The following is a 17,624-nucleotide window of genomic DNA, read 5'->3' as shown; positions in this document are numbered from 1 at the left end:
CCCTGTGTCAAGTTCTGCACTGACAGCTGGGAGGCCTGCTTAAGATTCTCTCTCTCCCTCTCTCTCCTCCCCTTGCCCGCTCGCATGAGTACTTTGTCTCTCTCAAATAAACATTTAAAAAAATATAATAAAATAAAATCTGATCTGAAAAAAAAAAAAAAAAAAAGAGTAAGATGTCCCAGTGAGGAAATGAATACCTCAAATGGAGAGAAAAGCCATTCAAAAAGGGCATGTGTAGGCACAGGCAGGGAGAAGTATACTTCAGAGGCAAATTATTCTCCTAAAAAATACAAAGCTCTTAAATTGTTCACAAATATTCTATCCTACCAACACCTTCGTCTGGAGAAAGAAAGATCAGGAAAGAAAGATCCTGCTAAACTGAGAGCAGGGGAAAAACTGCCTCATCTGTAAGAGGCTTCTAGGCCCACAGCCTGGCTCACAAATGGATTGGGGGAGGGGTATCTGAACCACCTGAAACTGTCTGCAAAAGTCTGCATTTGCAAGACAGTCTCAAAGGGACCCATGATTCATATAACTTTAAAAGTCAAAGTTCAAGCAGAAGTGTCACAGATACAAACTCAAAATCTTACTCTTCTGCTTATGAGCTGTGTGATCACCCAGATTAGCGAAGCAAATCACCCAATTTTTCAGAACTTCAGTTTCGACATTTTAAAATGGAAAAGATAATGCCTAACTCCATGTGAGGATTAAATGTGACAAGGCATACTAAGCTTCCAGCACAATCATGTTCATCCACCCAGAAGGAGGGCAGCAGAAAGCCACTAAAACTTCTAGCATTATAAGGAATGAAATCTGAAACTTTATACACCAAGGACAACGTCAGGACTTAGTGAGAGCCCCCAAAACACCATCAGTTCCCTATATCCACCATTTCATAACTCACAAACCTCCCCACATGAATAAATTCATGCCTCATTTGACGGTCATGACATTTCTGGCAGATTGTTGGTGAAAGAGATTCAAGGACATCTCTAATGTCTCTGAAGTGGAAAATTCAATACTGGGAGAAAAACATCTCAGACCATTACCTCTTAAACTTATCAGAAATTAAATGAAATGGAATAATACTTCATTTCTCTAAACAGGTTTCCAAATTCTGCAATAACTTGTGTGATGTTATTTATGTTAAAATGCATAACATCTTCATGTTTGTATTTATAATTCCTCTACTTATTTACACAGCTGGTTCTTTTCTTTTTTTCAAGTTTATTTATTTTTTTAGTAATCTCTGTACCCAATGTGGGGTTCAAAGCCACAACCCCCGAGATCAAGGATCGCACACTCTGCCAACTGAGCCATCCAGGTGCCCCTATGTGGCTAGTTCTTAATTATCTAGACCAAATGAGAAAAGTAATAGAAAATATAAAAATTAGAAAAATCCTTGCTCATTTTAATCAGTTTTGGACCTTGGAAAGCTCACTTTATGTAGGTAGAGAGGTCAATCTAAGATTTCCATTTGTTTCAGATGGTCCAAGAGATCTAACCAAAGATATTTACTGATACTTGTCTATACAACACTTTTATCTGATTTATAACTTGCATAACTGAATGAATAGATATGCAGCCGAAAGGTTGAAAACTCTGCAGGTATTATACTTTTACCTTACACATGTTTCAGTTATTTTTAGAGTCCAACTGAAAACAGCTAGTACAGAAGGAAATACGCATGAAATTCTTGAGGTCTACTCAGATAACAGTCAAGATAAGGTCAGTGGATATTTGGAATACCTAAGACACTAATTTAAAATAAAACACTCCGATGGCCAAGAACACTTTCTAAAGTTGTGCTTGAGAGTAATGGTTTGCATTATATGCTTGATGCCTCTCTATATCAACAAATCCCTTAGCCAAAAATTTCCTCATCATCCAGAAAACATTATGGGAAGAACCTATTTAAAAGAAGCTGACATTCCCTCAATATAGCAATCTTACCTCAGGGAGTCCCTAAAACCTGACTGTTTTCTGACTGTTTCAGAAGAAGCCCCAAAATGAAGAAGAAAATTCTAAAGAAAAAGGTGCTTTCCTACCTGTGTTCAAAGCTTTGTGAATGTTCAACCCTCTCCAAATAATACAATCATAGAGCAAATAAAAGCTGACTTCACTGAGCTGCTATCTATGCTTATCAATGTAAATTCAAAACAAGAACCTTAATTTTATTTACTTTTTTTAACTTTTTAAAAATGTTTTATTTTTGAGAGAGAGACACAGAGACAGAGTGCAAGCAGGGGAGGGGCAGAGAGAGGGAGACAGAATCCAAAGCAGGCTCCAGGCTCTGAGCTGTCAGCACAGAGCCCAACCCGGCACTCCAATCCATGAACTGTGAGATCATGACCTGAGCTGAAGTCGGACGCTTAACCAACTGAGCCACCCAGGTGCCCCAAAAACCTTAATTTTAAACTAAGTAGACACTGGGGCGCCTGGGTGGCTCAGTTGGTTGGGCGTCTGGCTTCGGCTCAGGTCACATCTCACGGTTTGTGGGTTCGGGCCCCGTGTCGGGCTCTGTGCTGACAGCTCAGAGCCTGGAGCCTGCTTCAGATTCTGTGTCTCCTCCTCTCTCTGCCCCTCCCATGCTCATGATCTGTCTCTCAATAATAAATAAACGTTAAATAAATAAATAAGTAGATAAATATAACTAGACATTTATTCAGCAACTAAGTACTGTAAGGTACAAGGCAATATTTCAGACAATGGTGACCTTAACAGTCCTACACTGATAGAGCTTACATTCTAAAGAATAAAAACTTGCCATATGTGTGATGTACTTTGAATACAAGTTTTAAAAAATTTTCTGAAGATCTGTGATAAACCGTTACAGAGTAACCAAATATCAAAGACTTTAATTAAATTCTTAAAATAAGAAGTCACAGGAAGAACTTGCAAATTTTGCTCAATTTTTTGCCTGATTCAACAAAATGCTTTGGAGGTAATTTTAGCTATGGCTTAGTATTGATCTCAACTTCAAAACTGTAGTTATGTATGTACACCATATATGTAGACAACAGTGAGGATCCCCCTTCCCCCATTCACACCCAAAACACTCAAAAATCGCCGAAAGAAAACTGCCTTCTAAAATTTAAGTTATAAAACTAACACATAATGTATCATAGCAAAAACATGAAAAAGTTATCTTTAAAAGACTTCTCTAGAAGGGGCACCTGGCTGGCTCATTTGGCCGAGCACCTGACTCTTTATCTTGGGGTCATGAGTTGGAGCCCCATGTTGGGAGTAGAGATTACTTAATAAATAAAAGTTTTGTTTTTTTTTTTAAAGCTTCCAAAGTTGGGATACCTGGCTGGCTCAGTCCCTAGAGTATGCAACTCCTGATCTCAGGTCCTCAGTTTGAGCCCCATGTTGGTGTAGAGATTACTTAAACAAAACAAAACAACAACAACAAAAGGCTTCCCAGGTGTTTTAAGTTACTTGTTTCCTAACTGGAGACTAAAATGTTAAAAAACAAAAAACAAAACAAAACAAAAAAACCCCACTCCAACCACATGTAAATTTAAGTTGAATAAGGACTTCATAATAAAGGAAGGGATCCTGTACAAGAAATAATCTAGGGGCGCCTGGGTGGCTCAATTGGTTAAGTGTCCAACTCCTGATTTCAGCTCAGGTCATGATCTCAGGGCTTTGTGAGTTTGAGCCACAAATCAGGCTCTAGGCTGACTGTGCAGAGCCTGCTTGGAATTCTCTCTCTGCCCCTCCCCCAAACGCACTATCTCTGTCTCAAAATAAGAAACTTAAAAAAAAAAAAAAAAAGAAATAGTAGGCAATGAATCTAATTAAAACCCATGATAACATGATAAAAATAGGATTATCAAAAATAAGGGGGCAAAATGCAGTGACACTGTACAAACTAATTTCAACTGGCATGGAAAAAGAGGTTCAAATATGATGGGTAAATTACAATAGTACATTAAAATTTTAACAGTCTAGTAACGTAAAAGGTGTGATTGCCAGGGCACCTGGGCGGCTTAGTCGGTTTAGCATCTGACTTTTGATTTCGACTCAGGTCATGATCCCAGGGTTGTGGGATCCAGTTCCACTCAGTGTGGAGCCTGCTTAAGATTCTCTCCCTCCTCCTTTGCCCCCTGACCCTACAAAAAACATAAATAAATAAAAAATGTTTAAAAAAAAAAAGTACAATTGCCAGTGGCCACTATACTTGTTTTTACTCTAAGAACATTTTATGAATAAACATTGCTTCTTCCATTTACAAGAGAATACAGGATATTAACAAAAGAATTAATCTGCAAGAGAAGTTGGTAAGTCACCACAACATGGAAATGGGAGACATAAACACTAACAGTAATGAAGAGTCACACTTCCTGGGAGTTTCTCACATACCAAGTCCTCTGCTAAATGTTTTTTCATTTAACACTAAATCCTCACAACCACCATCAACTATATACTACTCTTGGGGCACGCCTGGATGTCTCAGTCGGTTGAGTGACCGACTTCAGGTCAGGTCATGATCTCGTGGTTTGTGAGTTTGAGTCCCACGTCTGGCTCTGTGCTAACAGCTCAGTGCAGAGCCTGCTTCAGATTCTGTCTCTCCCTCACTCTCTGCTCCTTGCCCATTCATGCTGTCTCTATCTCTCATAAATAAAAGAAATTCTTCTTAATTAAAAAAAAAAAAAGTATATACTACTCTTACTGTTATCCCCAGTCTACCGATGAAAACCAATGGACTTGAAAAATACCAAGTCCAAATATAATTGGACAAAAATCACTTTTTAAAAAATGTTTTTATCGTGAAAGTTTCTTTTTCATTTCGCCTGGTCTTTTTTCAGATAAAACATTTGCATCTATGTGAACTGTTGTAAGTGAAGGAAAGAGATGCATAAAGTGGACAGGATATTTATGAATTACATGATGATGTATCGCCTGGACAGATCACAGAACTGATGGGTCACATAATTAATAAATGGCAGCACTGGGGCTCAAATTCAAGTTTTTCTGATTCGACCTGCAAATGTCTTAAGCACTCTGTTAAACAGCCTTCTCAAGAGGCAAATAAAGGCCGTGCCCACCTAAGCCCTGCCCAGAAAGGGTGCCGAGACTCAAAGGAACTTGTCTGATGCCAGAGGCAGTACCATTCCCCTCATGAAGATAGGTAAGGCTTTCAAGGCAGCCTCCTTCTCTGGTTCCAGTCTCACCAACTGGCTCCCGTGTGGCCTGCCCACAAAACATGGCCTGGCCAGGGAACACACATACTTGGGGCCCTTGGTGGCTCCATATCTTGTTGTAAATTATGAAATTTTAATCCTGCTTTTACATATCGTTCTCAGTGAGGTGGGGTAATGCAGGTCTTACTCCCTGAGAGGATAGGTTTTTGCTTTGTTTTAAGGGCAGGGGAGAGGAGGGGAGGGGAAGAGAGAGAGAGAATCTTCAGCAGGCTCTGCACTCAACCTGGAGCCCTGGAATCATGACCTGAGCCAAAATCAAGAGTCAGATGATCAACTGGCTGAGCCACCCAGGAACCCCAAGACAATAGGTTTTTAAACTGAACCACCTTACTCTAAACTATGCTGATTCCATTGAGGTAACCCTGCCCAGTGGGAGTGGTTGTTCCCAGGTGATACCCTCTTGCCTCACCACATCCATCAAACCTCTGTAACACATACCCTCCAAACTGGAGAGAAAATTTCCTAATTCCCCTTAAATTCTACAAAGGCTTTCACAGCCTCTCTTGAAAACACATTATGAAACTCAGAATGAATGACAGGCAGAGAATTTCAACAGCTTTTCACGAGGCTGTTACTATAATGAATTCTCCTATGGGGATAATGTTCTACCATTTTTAGAAGTCACTTTCGACAGCTCAAATATGGTGAATGTAGAAAAAGTTAATCTAAGGTAACTAAATTGGAAATAAGTACATTAACCTTTCCATCTGTAGTTTCTGAATGTATTATAAAATATCTTAGACATTCAAAAAAAATATGAAGACTAACAAACATCATACAACTACGCATCCAGCTTAAGAAATAAAATACTACAGATAGAGGTGAAACCTCTGCGTCGTGTTCTAATGATATTATCGTGTAGCCCTTGTAACCGTCATTATAGAAGTAAAATAACTAAGCAAGTAAAGACTTTTCCTCCCCAAATTTAAATCTGGTGAGTAGCAGAGCTTATCAGCCAAATCTATACACTATGATAATTCTGAGTCTACTTGATGGGAGAATAGTGCCAGATAACAAACACCAACAGCTCGTCGTATGAATCTCGCAAGTGATGTATGGACACAAAGTCAGAACAGGTGTTATCCTGACTCAGAGTCCTTCTGAAGGGTCATTCGGTCATTTGGTAAGATTAGGCCTGGGGCTTGAGCCATCTGTTTATATGCTACAGAGCAGAGCTTCTAGAGGTTTGAAAGGAAGAGTTTGTAATACAAACTAACTTCCTAACCATGACTGTCATTAAATATTGGAAATACTGGGATAGTCTATCCAAGGGCAAGACATTTTCTAGGGCCCATGCCCGTTCCCTCTCAAAGCACTCTACTCTTTTGTTAAAATTAGTCTCATTATGTACCCACAGCCGTATGAAGTTTTTTATTGAGCACATTCCATGCCTGGTACTCTAGGTACAAAAATAAATTAACCACAGTTCCTCAAGAAGTTGATTCTGTAGTGGCTGTACGCAGACCTGGTACATGAGGAAGAAGTGACAGCAAAAGAAGAACCAAAATTTTAAAAAAAGGAAAACTGGGTGAAGGAAGTAAAAATATATATAATAAATGTAAGCAAGCAGGGCTGGCCACTGAGGCCAGCTCTCATGGTTTACTTTCTCCTTCTTGGACTGCTCCATTTCAGCTTCTTCCTAAGGCTCTGCCTCCTCTATTCAACCCCGAAGGATCTGTCTGCTATGTCTTCTCGTTCTGTCCTAGATGGCCTCACGCCCTCTCCCAGCTTTGATGAACTGACCTAGGTTGAGATTCCCAAATCTCTTCCCCGTAGCTGAGCTCCAAGCCCACAACTGCCTCTCCTTGCTCGACCTCTCCAACTAGCATCATTTTTTTTAAATTTTTTAATTTAATCCAAGTTAATCAGCAGTGCAATAATGACTTTAGAAGTAGAATCTGCTGATTTATCCTCTACATATAACACCCAGTGCTCATCCCAAGAAATGTCTTCCTCAATCCCCCTTGCCCATTTAGCCATCCCCCCCCCACCCACATCGCCTCCAGCAACTGTTTGTTCTCTATATTTGAGTCTCTTACGTTTTGTCCCCCTCCTTGTTTTTATATTATTTTTGTTTCCCTTCCCCTATGTTCATCTGTTTTGTATCTTAAATTCCACATATGAGTGAAGTCATATATTTGTCTTTCTCTGACTAATTTCACTTAGCAACCAACTGGCGTCTCTAACTCACCAGAAGTGATCTCACCACACACCTCTCCTTATCCCCTTTCAAACCTGCTCTTCCTTTTATGCCGCCTCTCCCGGTTACAGCCTCCAACGTTCACTGGATACCTGAGTATCAACCTGGACCCCTGGCTAGCTCTTCTCCACACTTGGTAGGTAGGTCCTGAATATCTCCAGATTCCATCCACTTCTCTCCATTCCCATCCAAATCCAAGTGACTACCGTCTGCACAACTCCTCCTTTTTACTCGTTCTCCAGAGGCACCACCCTTCACAAAAACAATCATACCAAATCCCTACTTATAATCTTTCACTAATGGGGAGCCTGACTGGCTCAGGGGGCATGGCGACTCTTGATCTTGGGGTTGTGAGTTCAAGCCCCATGTTGGGTGTAGAGATTACTTAAAAATAAATAAATTAATTAATTAATTAAAATAAATCCTTCACTAACTTCCCTACTACTTTCAGGTAGAAAACTTGCCTCATGTCTTTGGTCTGCAGTTCCTATGTTGGAAGTCTAGTCCAGCCTTTTGCCACCCTGTACCATCCCCTTCCCTCTGCAGCCTCTCCCTACAGCACCCTCTACTTTCCCCCAACGTAGCATGAATCAACCTATTTTCTTACTCATTATCAACACTAGGGTGAGCTCCCAGTACATACGCCCAAGGAACTAAAGAGCTCTTTTATACCGAACAATCAGATGATTCTCAATAGTCACCAGGAGCACAGTTTATCTCTTTGTACCTTTTTATGAACTACAACAGTGGGATTTCCAGTTAGGAATATAACCTGGGCATTTACATAGAATAACCAGTTTCTCCATCTTCCTCTTACCCCCAAACCAAGCAACCAAAGAGCTATCAGCACAGAACTTGATGTGGGGCTCGAACCCACAGCTGTGAGATTCAGACCTGAGCTTAAGTCAGACACTTAACCCAGGTGCCCATCATTTTTTTTTTTAATGTTTTATTTATTTTTTGAGAGAGAGAGAGCAGGGGAGGGGCAGAGAGAGAGGAGGACAAAGGATCAGAAGCAGGCTCCATCCTGACAGGCTGAAAGCAGCAAGCCAGATGTGGGGCTTGAATTCGAGAACTGTGGGATCACAACCTGAGCCAAAGTCAGAGGCATAACCGACTGAGCCCCCCAGACACCCCACATAGCATTTTAAATTTAAGATATGATGTGGATCCTTGAGGACTCCACAACTTCCTACAGACAAAATTAGCAGTTTCCTGGGCAAACCTCCCTATGATAACTATAAGACTGTTATTAGAACTTTGGCTTTGGCGGGGCGCCTGGGTGGCTCAGTTGGTTAATCATCTGACTTCAGCTCAGCTCATGATCTCACAGTCCATGAGTTCGAGCCCCGCATCAGGCTCCGTGCTGACAGCTCGGAGCCTGGAGTCTGCTTCGGATTCTGTGTCTCCCTCTCTCTCTGCCCCTCCCCTGCTCATGCTCTCTCTCTGTCTCAAAAATAAATAAAAACATTACAAAAAAAGAACTTTGGCTTTGGGGTGCCTGGCGGGCTTAGTTGGAGCAACATGTTGAATCTTGAACCTCAGGTTGTGGGTTCCAGCCCACACTGGGTATAGAGGTTACTAAAGAAATAAATAAACTTGGAAAAAAACAATACAAAGTTTAAAAAAAAAAAAAAAGAGCTTTGACTTTATTTGCACTTTAAATCACACAACCACTGTGAGAATCAGGCACCAATGTTATCCCCACGGTTCAGATGAGGGAACTAGGGCCCAGAGAGGGCACATAACTTTCCAAGGTTAAACAACCAGTCGGTGGGGAAACCAGAATTCAAACTCAGGCGATATGTCTTTATAATTGTGGCATGGACTGTGCAAAACAGTCAATGGATACTGAACGAATGAAGTCAGGAAAGTGTACTAGATCAAGATGACCCATTTGGGGTGTTAGAAAACCAGCACTTGGAAAATCCTAAATGCATTACTAATCTGATTTTGGATTGCATTTTGAGGGAACAAATATAAGCACTTTCAAAACTCAGACACTATTATCTTATGGGGCACACTCAAAAGAAGACCTTTTGCTCTGTATCTATTCCTTCCTCACAGGGAGGGGGGCTTGCAGGCTCGGACATCAAGGCCAGGGACATACTTGGAGAGCACAGAGCCAGCAAGCACTAAAATGGGAAAGAAGGCGCTAAGCCAGCCTAGAGAAGCCTGCAGCCTTTTGCCAGGCTGGTGGGGAGGGGGGTGTGGGTCTCACCTCCCGCAGCTCCAGTCTTTGGGCCACAGCCTCCAGGCTCTCCTGGCCAGTGCTCTCCACGGACAGCGTGAACTCCACAAACTCGTTATTGAGCAGCTGGATCCGGGCAACCAGGCAGCTCTTGCTGGACACCGTGTAGCGCCGGGTGCGTTTTAGTTTCAACCCGAATGGCAGTGGCATCTTCTCCCTTTGCGGGTGGAGGGGTTGAAGAGGGAAAAGCACCGCCCCAATCCGGTGGCAGTTGATGGCGGGAGAAAGCGATCCTCTCCTGACCTGACCGCAGGCGCACCGTACAGTCTCCGGCTGCTCACCCAGCAGCGGCTGCCGCCATCAAAAAGCAACTGAGTCCCCAAAGGCCGGGCGAAGAGAGCATCCACGCCAGTGCTGAGGAAAGAGGAACACCAGTGACATAGGCAACAGCAACTTCTGAACTGAGTTTTTATAAAAATACAAATCAATAAGGTTGCATCCAAAGAATAAGCTTTCTCTCTCTTCTGGAAAAAGATGGCAAGAACGGGATCTGGGAGGCATGTGAGGAAGTTTACCATCAGACGAGTTAGCCCCTGGGTCAGACTCCACCCCTCATTCAATCCTACAAATAGTGATAACCACCTACAGCTATCTAGGGGATTAAATGAGATAATGGTTGGCAACGGAGATGCCACCAAATTTAGTAGCTTAAGTAGCTTAGTAGCTCGTACTAGTGGCTCTATGTTAAAAGGGTTTTTTTTGTTTTGTTTTAGTCGCTTTTTGGCTCACCCAAAACACCCGAGGTCAGGGTTCTTTTAGCCCTTAAGGGAGAACACTGCAAAACACCTCCAAAAGCGCTACGTAACAGTCTAAACCCCAGTGGACAAATTAACCCTGAACCCAAACGGGAGGTATAATCTCCTGGAACATATGGCAGTCGCGAGGTTCAAGCGAGGTGAAACGCTTAACAAGCATTTGTAGCGCCGTTTGTAGTTTATAAATATTTACGTCACCAAATTGATTTGTTTATAAACAAGGCAAAGACCCTACAGATGCTTGTCATCCGATGACCATCAGAAGCATGGAAATTCTGAAAAGGGTGGCCCCGGCTTCCCTCCGGAAGGGTACGCCCGAAGAGGCGGTGGGCCTTCACCTAAGCGGGGCCTCGGGCCAGCAGACGAGGCGGGCGAGGCCTTAAACGCCATTCTGAATTAACAAGTGGCGGACGCGGCTCAACAAGCCCATGAGGCCGGGGACCAAGCGGAGAACTCAGACTCGGACTCCCATCGAGTCCTCCCAGCGGAAAAGCAGGCGGCGTTGCCTGGCCAACGCGCTGCCTCAGAAGCCCCGGAACTCTCCGTCTGCGGCCACGTTTCCGGACGGACGCGCCAGGGAAGAACCGGCCCCTACGCTCCCGGAGGGAACGTTTAAAGAACCCAGCTCGAGCCCCGCTGGAGGTTGGAGAAGTCTGGGTGGGGGTCCATCTGGTTCCCGATTTGGAGCCTCAGGACACTTTCCCCCTCCCCCACCCCAACGCGATTTACAACATTTTAAAACACACCTGTTGATGGTAACTCCAGGTTGGGGCAAACTGAGCGTGAGCGGCGGCTGGGAGTTTTTTCCCCCTAAAGGAGTCAACAAAATCCCGGGACGGTTCCCACCCTTTGTTTTCTTCTGAGTGGAGACGGCCCCCGAGGACGAAACGTTTGGCTCGGCCGCGGCTCGCAACCCTGAACTTGGGCGGGGAACCACGCGGAGGGGCAAGGTCCGCCCCCAATCCTCTCAGCTGGGAGACAGAACCCAGGCCTCGAAAGAAGCGGCTTTCTCAGCTTCACACTGGGATGGGCAGAACTGGGAATTGATCCCAGATTCCTCATTCCCCGTCCTCTGCTCTTTCCCACTTTCCTGACTGCGTCTCGGTTTCAGAGGTGATGGGCACACAGGGCTGGGGTACGGCAGAGCTAGAGAACAGGGTTTAGCTATTTCACTAGGCATTGCCAAAGTTAACATTTAGAATTCCGTTCCACAAAAGTGTATTGCATCTCGGAGTACAAGGCGGTGTAGTGGACGGTGTGAGAAATCTAAGACGAACCCTAAGCCGTCGCTGCCCTTAAGGAGATTACATGCATGCTATAATTATATACATGGCTGTATCTCTAGTAAGGACGGAGCCACGGTTTTCGCTCTCTGTTTTGTTTTCTGTTGTTTGTGCTTTGCTTTGTTTTTTGTCTTTGGAATTCTGGTTATGCCCAGGTAGCCAAAAAATAAAAGCTAAAAACAAGCAATAGAGGAGAAAGGGCAACCGGGACTACATAAAGTGCTGTTTTAAACAATAAAATTTTTGCTGGGTACTTTCTATAGGTAAAAGGACCATACTACAAGGGGGAAATACAAATATAAAAAGATACGGTCTCCACTTGCGATTTTCAATGCTTCCTACCTCAGGGTATAAACTAGATAGATAGTTGAGGCAAAAGGAAAAAAAAAAATCAAATGAGAATGTTAAATAATAAACTTTTAACTAAAAAATTGCCTGATGGGCCATCAGTGTTTGTATAATACATATTTTTAAAAAAGATTAGATGTACATAAAATACCACATATACTACATAAATACCTTTCATGAGATGAGGTGGTGGATTTCAATTTTATATACAAATTATGATAACTGAAAGTAAGACAAATTAAGTGTTGTGAAAAGACAAGATATTGCATATATACAGAGGAAAGATTTGTATTAAGAGTGTTCAAATACGGTAGACTCTTCATTACAAAGACAGACCTAAGAGCCTTGAAGGCAGTAGATATTACTCTATATAACTTAATTATTAACTTAAAGCTCTGATTAAGCAGATGCAGAATAAAACTTTCAGTTGTCCCTGAGATTTGAAATGTACAGCATCAGAGATAAAGAAAAGTCAATGTTCTTTATTTTGGTAGATGTTATAATTGAGAAAGTTGAGGGGTCAATGTGGGTGTGCATGTCGATGTCAGGTACCTTTTTCCCCAAGATCTATCCACAAGAATAGCTTGCTTTTTGCTTATTTATAGAAAACCTATGTTAATACTGTTTAATAATTTAGAAAATTATCAACGATTAACACATTTTAATTTTCAGTTACATATAGTATTCACTAGCAAATGGAGTAGAAATATAAGTTGCTTTTTGGGGGTTTCAGGTGTAGAATAATATGCAGTAAATTGAAAGGTCTGAAATTATAACTTCTCTACTAAACAAATAATTCATAATTCGCTTTTGAAGGAGAAACTAGGAAATACTTTCTCTACAAAACCATTCTGTTATGTAATAATAGCTACATGTTAAATTCTTTTCCACTTTTCAAAAGGCAGTCTATTTGTGAATTCATTTTAATGTTTTCACATCCTCTTTCAAAAGTTTTTCAAATAGAGTCACTCTGAATACTGTCGTTTCCACCCTTGCTAAGATCCTCCCCACATGTAAATTTGCCAATGATACTTTAAAGTAAAATAATCACTAGGGGTATATGACATCTTTAGAGTAATACATAAATCTACAGCATTAAATCAAACATTTTTCTCACGGACTTATGCGTAGATACTCGAGAATACCATACCCTAGAAACAAAACAGACAACTATTATCAGATTAAAATTACTGTCATATCCCAAAGTTAAAAAAAAAATCTGTCAGCAACTAATTAGGCATACAGCGGTTGTCACTTAGAGCACACGGAGTGTTTTGAATGTGTTTGCGAGTACGCTATTATTATAAGGCTTTCTCAGCAAAAAAGAAAATAAGACGCGTATGCCAAGAGCAAGCCACTCTAATCAGGATTTGCAGAAATCACAAGTCGGAATTTGCAGACCCAAGAATTCTTTTTTCCAGAGTAAACACTCTACTCCAAAAACAAGTCACCACCAAACAATCCTTCCCTACTCGCCTTCTCGCCAAAGTTATCCGGCAAATTTCGCACTTAATATTCTGAGAGACGCAACTATGCCTAAGACTTTTAAAACTGTGATCCAGAATTTAGCCTCAATAGTCAACCGAGTTCAGAATAGAAGTTCAAGATCCCCTTTAGAAATGAACCCAAATAGATCACGGAGAACCTGGAAACGGAAGACTTTTCTCTTTGTTACGCTGCTGCCAGGGGTCTGGGAACCGGGACCCATCCTCCGGGACGCCTGAGCTGGCCGACGCGCTCCGAAGTCCCCGCTTGCGGACACACCCCACCGCTCGGCCCCAGCGTCCGCCCGCCGGCCGGGGACCCGCGCCCTCACCTGCTCCCGCTCCCGCATCCTCAGGGCCGCGCGCCCGGCTCAGCGGCCCGCCTCCCTGGGTCCCGCCGCGCGGCAGCCGCAGCCGCGCCCGCACGCCAGCCCGCGGCGCGGCGCGCTCATGGGGCTCGCGCGCCTCACTTCCTGTCTCCAAAACCTCGGCCCGCAGACCATTCCCCTGGGCAGAGTCCGGCGGCGGCGACGGGAAAGGCCTGGAGGTGGGACGGGCCGGGAGCGCCGCACAAAGGAACCGGGTGGGGGTCGGGGCGGCAGGAGGACGGACGGACGGACGCGCACGGGACGCGCGGCCGGAGCAGCGGAGCGGCCGGGGCCGGGCGTCCCTCCCCACAAGGGCCCGGCGGGCGGGCGGGCGGATCTGGGGAGGCGGCGGCGGCCCGTGACCTCAGAGAGTTGGAATGCGGGTGGCGGGGCGCGGGGGAGGTGCGGACAGCTGCGCCCGGCCGCCGGGGAGGGGGCGCGCCGCTGCTTTTTTTAATCATATGACCACTTATTTTAAGAGTTTCCAAATAAAGCAAGCCTTTTAATAAAAATGAGGGGAGGGGGATATTATTTCGGTTCCAGGTAAAGAGTTTTACTACTTTGTTGTTAGGTGGTCCGTAATATGCTGTAATCGCTAGAGTTATCCGTTTACTGTTGTATATTTCTGAAAACGATTCAAATATTCTATTTCTTCTTTCCAGGCTTACGTCTAAAGATCTACCCCGTAAAAAAGGGAAAACATTGATTAGTACTGGATGGAAAAGTCTCCTCCCCGCCCCCCCGCCAAAAAAAAAGGTTGATAAGGTCTCAAATAACCTCTCAGTCTCCAAAAGAGCTGTATATGCAATACGGTGTAGAGCTATGAAGGAGGAGACTCCGTGGTAAAGTTGTCTAGGTTCAATTCTCAGTGCCAACACTTTTCTAGCTGGGTAACTTTGTGCAACTCTCCTAAGCTCTCTCTACCTGCTTTCTCTCTTCTCTAGGGAGAATGATAATCACCTTCCAGTAACTTGTATAAAATATATGTGAAGTGTTTCATTTAAGCCTCGGCCCTATTAGCAGTGCTTATTATTACACAATACTGTCTTTTTACACTGCATTATTACCCCTGAATTGCAACACTTAAGCGGTGGAACAAAACTGTGTGACCCTAACACCATCATAGTAGGGTTGTTCCGTCTTTTTTAAAATTTTTCTTTTTAACATTTATTTATTTTTGAGACAGAGAGAGAGCATGAACAGGGGAGGGTCAGAGAAAGAGGGAGACACAGAAGCTGAAACAGGCTCCAGGCTCTGAGCTATCAGTGCAGAGCCGACGCGGGGCTCGAACCCACGGACTGTGAGATCATGACCTGAGCCGAAGTCGGAAGCCCAACCGACTGAGCCACCCAGGCGTCCCAGGTTTTTCCATCTTTACTTGACATGTGGTTTGAGTGACTGAAGCAGGGACGTTTTTATTATGTACATTTTAATTTAAATGATTTTTAAAATTTTTATATCTAGGCCCAACTTGGAACCTGAACTCACAACCCCGAAATTAAGAGTTGACCTCCAAGGACAGTGCCAGCCAGGTGCCTCTAAATGATTTTTTTTTAATAGCATTGTTTCTGGAAAGATTTTTTGTGTTACATTTTATTTAACTCTCATTTTCTTCAACAACTAGCAGACAATGAGTACTTACAATACCTAAGTCATGGTCCCTGCACACAGGAGACTCCTGGTCTAGTGGAAGATGAAAACACCTACACATCACACATACATCATAGAGGCATGAGTGCTATGAGAGAACAAAGCCTGGGCAAGATTCAAGTCTGGTGACAGAGCTAAAAGCAAATAAGATCACATGTGTTTCTAATGGAAAATTAAATTAATTCTGTTTATAACTGATATTTCAGCAGGACACCTTGAGGGGGTCAAACTGTGTGTGAGGAAAGAAAAGAGGCATGAAAATGAGTCCCTTTTCTGGTCTCCCAAACTAGAAAAATTGAAATTATGTGAGATTCTAATACCTTTCTCCTCTCCAGCCTACCATCAAGGCCTGGTATTTCCTCCTTTGTAATGCCTCGTGATTTCTTCTTTCCTATCTGTCCCACAATTCTAAACCAAACCCCCATCATTTTACATCCGGGGGTTATTGCAACAAGGGTGGTCTTGCATCCGGTTTCTCAGTTCTCTCTCCTTTATATGCTAATACCAAGCTTACCTCTCCCTTGGGTTTATCACTCCTAATGGACCCCCAAGGCTAGCTTCTCTGCCTGTCCGTTCAGGCCTTTCTAAACTGGTCTTAGCCTCTCTGGCCATCCTTAATTTCTCTCTTCCCCCTGAAACCCCCAATCAAGTGTTTCTCCTGGCCCATAGCACCGCCTGCCCTGCCCCCCATTCATTCGTCTGAGCCTTTCCTCTCTGCAAGCTCTGGTTCCAAGACAACTTTCTAGCCACCCCATTCCACAGTGATCTCCACACTTGGCAAGAACTTTGAAAACTATTTCATGAAGGCTTCTTTTATATCTCCTAGCATTCCTAGGACACTACTGGCAGAGAGTAGGCACTAAATAAAAACGTGTTAATTGAATCGGGAAGAAAATAAAAGAATTTTAAAAATAGAAAATGACCATAAAACCCAAGCAATATTAGACAACAGATCTGAACTTTCTCCCTCACACAGCACAAGTGTCATTTGTTGACCAAGTACTTAAACTATTTTCCCTCAACCATATTAATTTGATAGTAACACCCCCGTGGTAAGCCACATAAATAGCCCCTTTAAAGTGTCAGACATGAATTTATTACTGGTTTATGTTTGTATGAAAGGAAGTGAAGTAATTTGTATGGTTCAACCTCAAAAGATACAAAAAGGTATAAGTGAAAAGTCTCCTTCCCACCCTGCCTTCTAGACACCCAGCTCTCCTCCTGACAGTAACGGGTGTTACCATAACCTTATGTATCCATCTAGAGATATTTTGTGGATAAATAAGCCATTACAGATCTGTATCTTTACCTCCTCTTGTTACCCAGAAAGTGACATAGTGTGAATACTTACCCGCGTGAAGATAATTCTTATTAAATTAAACTTTAAGGGGCGCATGGCTGGCTCAGTCATCTGTACAGCACGCAACTCGATCTCTGGGTTGTAAATTTGAGCCCCAGGTTGGGTGAAGAGATCACTTTAAATCTTTTAAAAGATAAAATTTTAAAAAGAAAATCTTGTACTAAAAAGAGACTCCATAAGAAGGAAAGAAATTGTGGGTTTGGTGCTCCATTGACCAATATTAGGAGTTAAGAAATTAATCTCCTAATACTAGGAGTTAAGAGATTAAGCTTGGTGAGTATCTACCATACCTCACTGGGTAAATTACCATCTTCTGCAGAAATCTGAATGAATGCCTCCCTCCTCCCACCACATAGAGATAATGATTCCTGTAGCGGGAGCCACAGCCAGAAAGGTGAAATCTCCTTTAGTCTGAATCCTCACTGTGTGCTCTGCCTACCACATTCAGCACTTTATCAGGTGCAGCAACTTTTCAGCTGCAAAAGTGTGAGAATATAGAGCATAGATTCCCCTGGATATAGAAAAATGATGGTGCTGGCAGTATATTTGTTCCAACGGACAAGAAAACGGAAAAACGTTTATCAGCCTCAGTAGCAAAGTGGCACTGTGACTATAATTCCCAACACTTTGGACTTTTGATCCAAGGACAGACAAACCACGTGATATTCACTATTGAAAAACTTGCACTCACTCTGCATTTATTCCAAGCCAGAGG

At 43.0% G+C, this 17,624-nt stretch overlaps 1 protein-coding gene across 3 annotated transcripts in view; it reads right to left on the bottom strand.

The window, feature by feature from the left end:
- The window catches only part of PTPN21 (protein tyrosine phosphatase non-receptor type 21), an 86,904-nt gene extending 72,717 nt beyond the window's left edge, over window positions 1-14,187 (bottom strand). For 2 of the 3 annotated variants that reach the window (XR_007453628.1, XM_049612366.1), the window contains exons 1-2: window positions 13,864-14,187; window positions 9,632-10,015 (exon numbers count right to left, since the gene is read on the bottom strand). Coding sequence is in view for 2 of the 3 variants with exons in the window: in XM_049612366.1 (XP_049468323.1) it covers window positions 9,632-9,811 (180 nt within the window). In the remaining variant the exon portion in view is untranslated. Of the gene's footprint in view, window positions 1-9,631; window positions 10,016-10,754; window positions 10,963-13,863 lie in introns of those variants that run through there. The other variant, XM_049612367.1, reaches the window with a different exon arrangement.
- Between the last annotated feature and the right edge of the window lie 3,437 nt (window positions 14,188-17,624).

This window comes from Panthera uncia, assembly GCF_023721935.1.
Source record: "Panthera uncia isolate 11264 chromosome B3 unlocalized genomic scaffold, Puncia_PCG_1.0 HiC_scaffold_1, whole genome shotgun sequence".
Classification (NCBI taxonomy): domain Eukaryota; kingdom Metazoa; phylum Chordata; class Mammalia; order Carnivora; family Felidae; genus Panthera; species Panthera uncia.
This window is presented reverse-complemented; position numbering and strand designations above follow the sequence as displayed.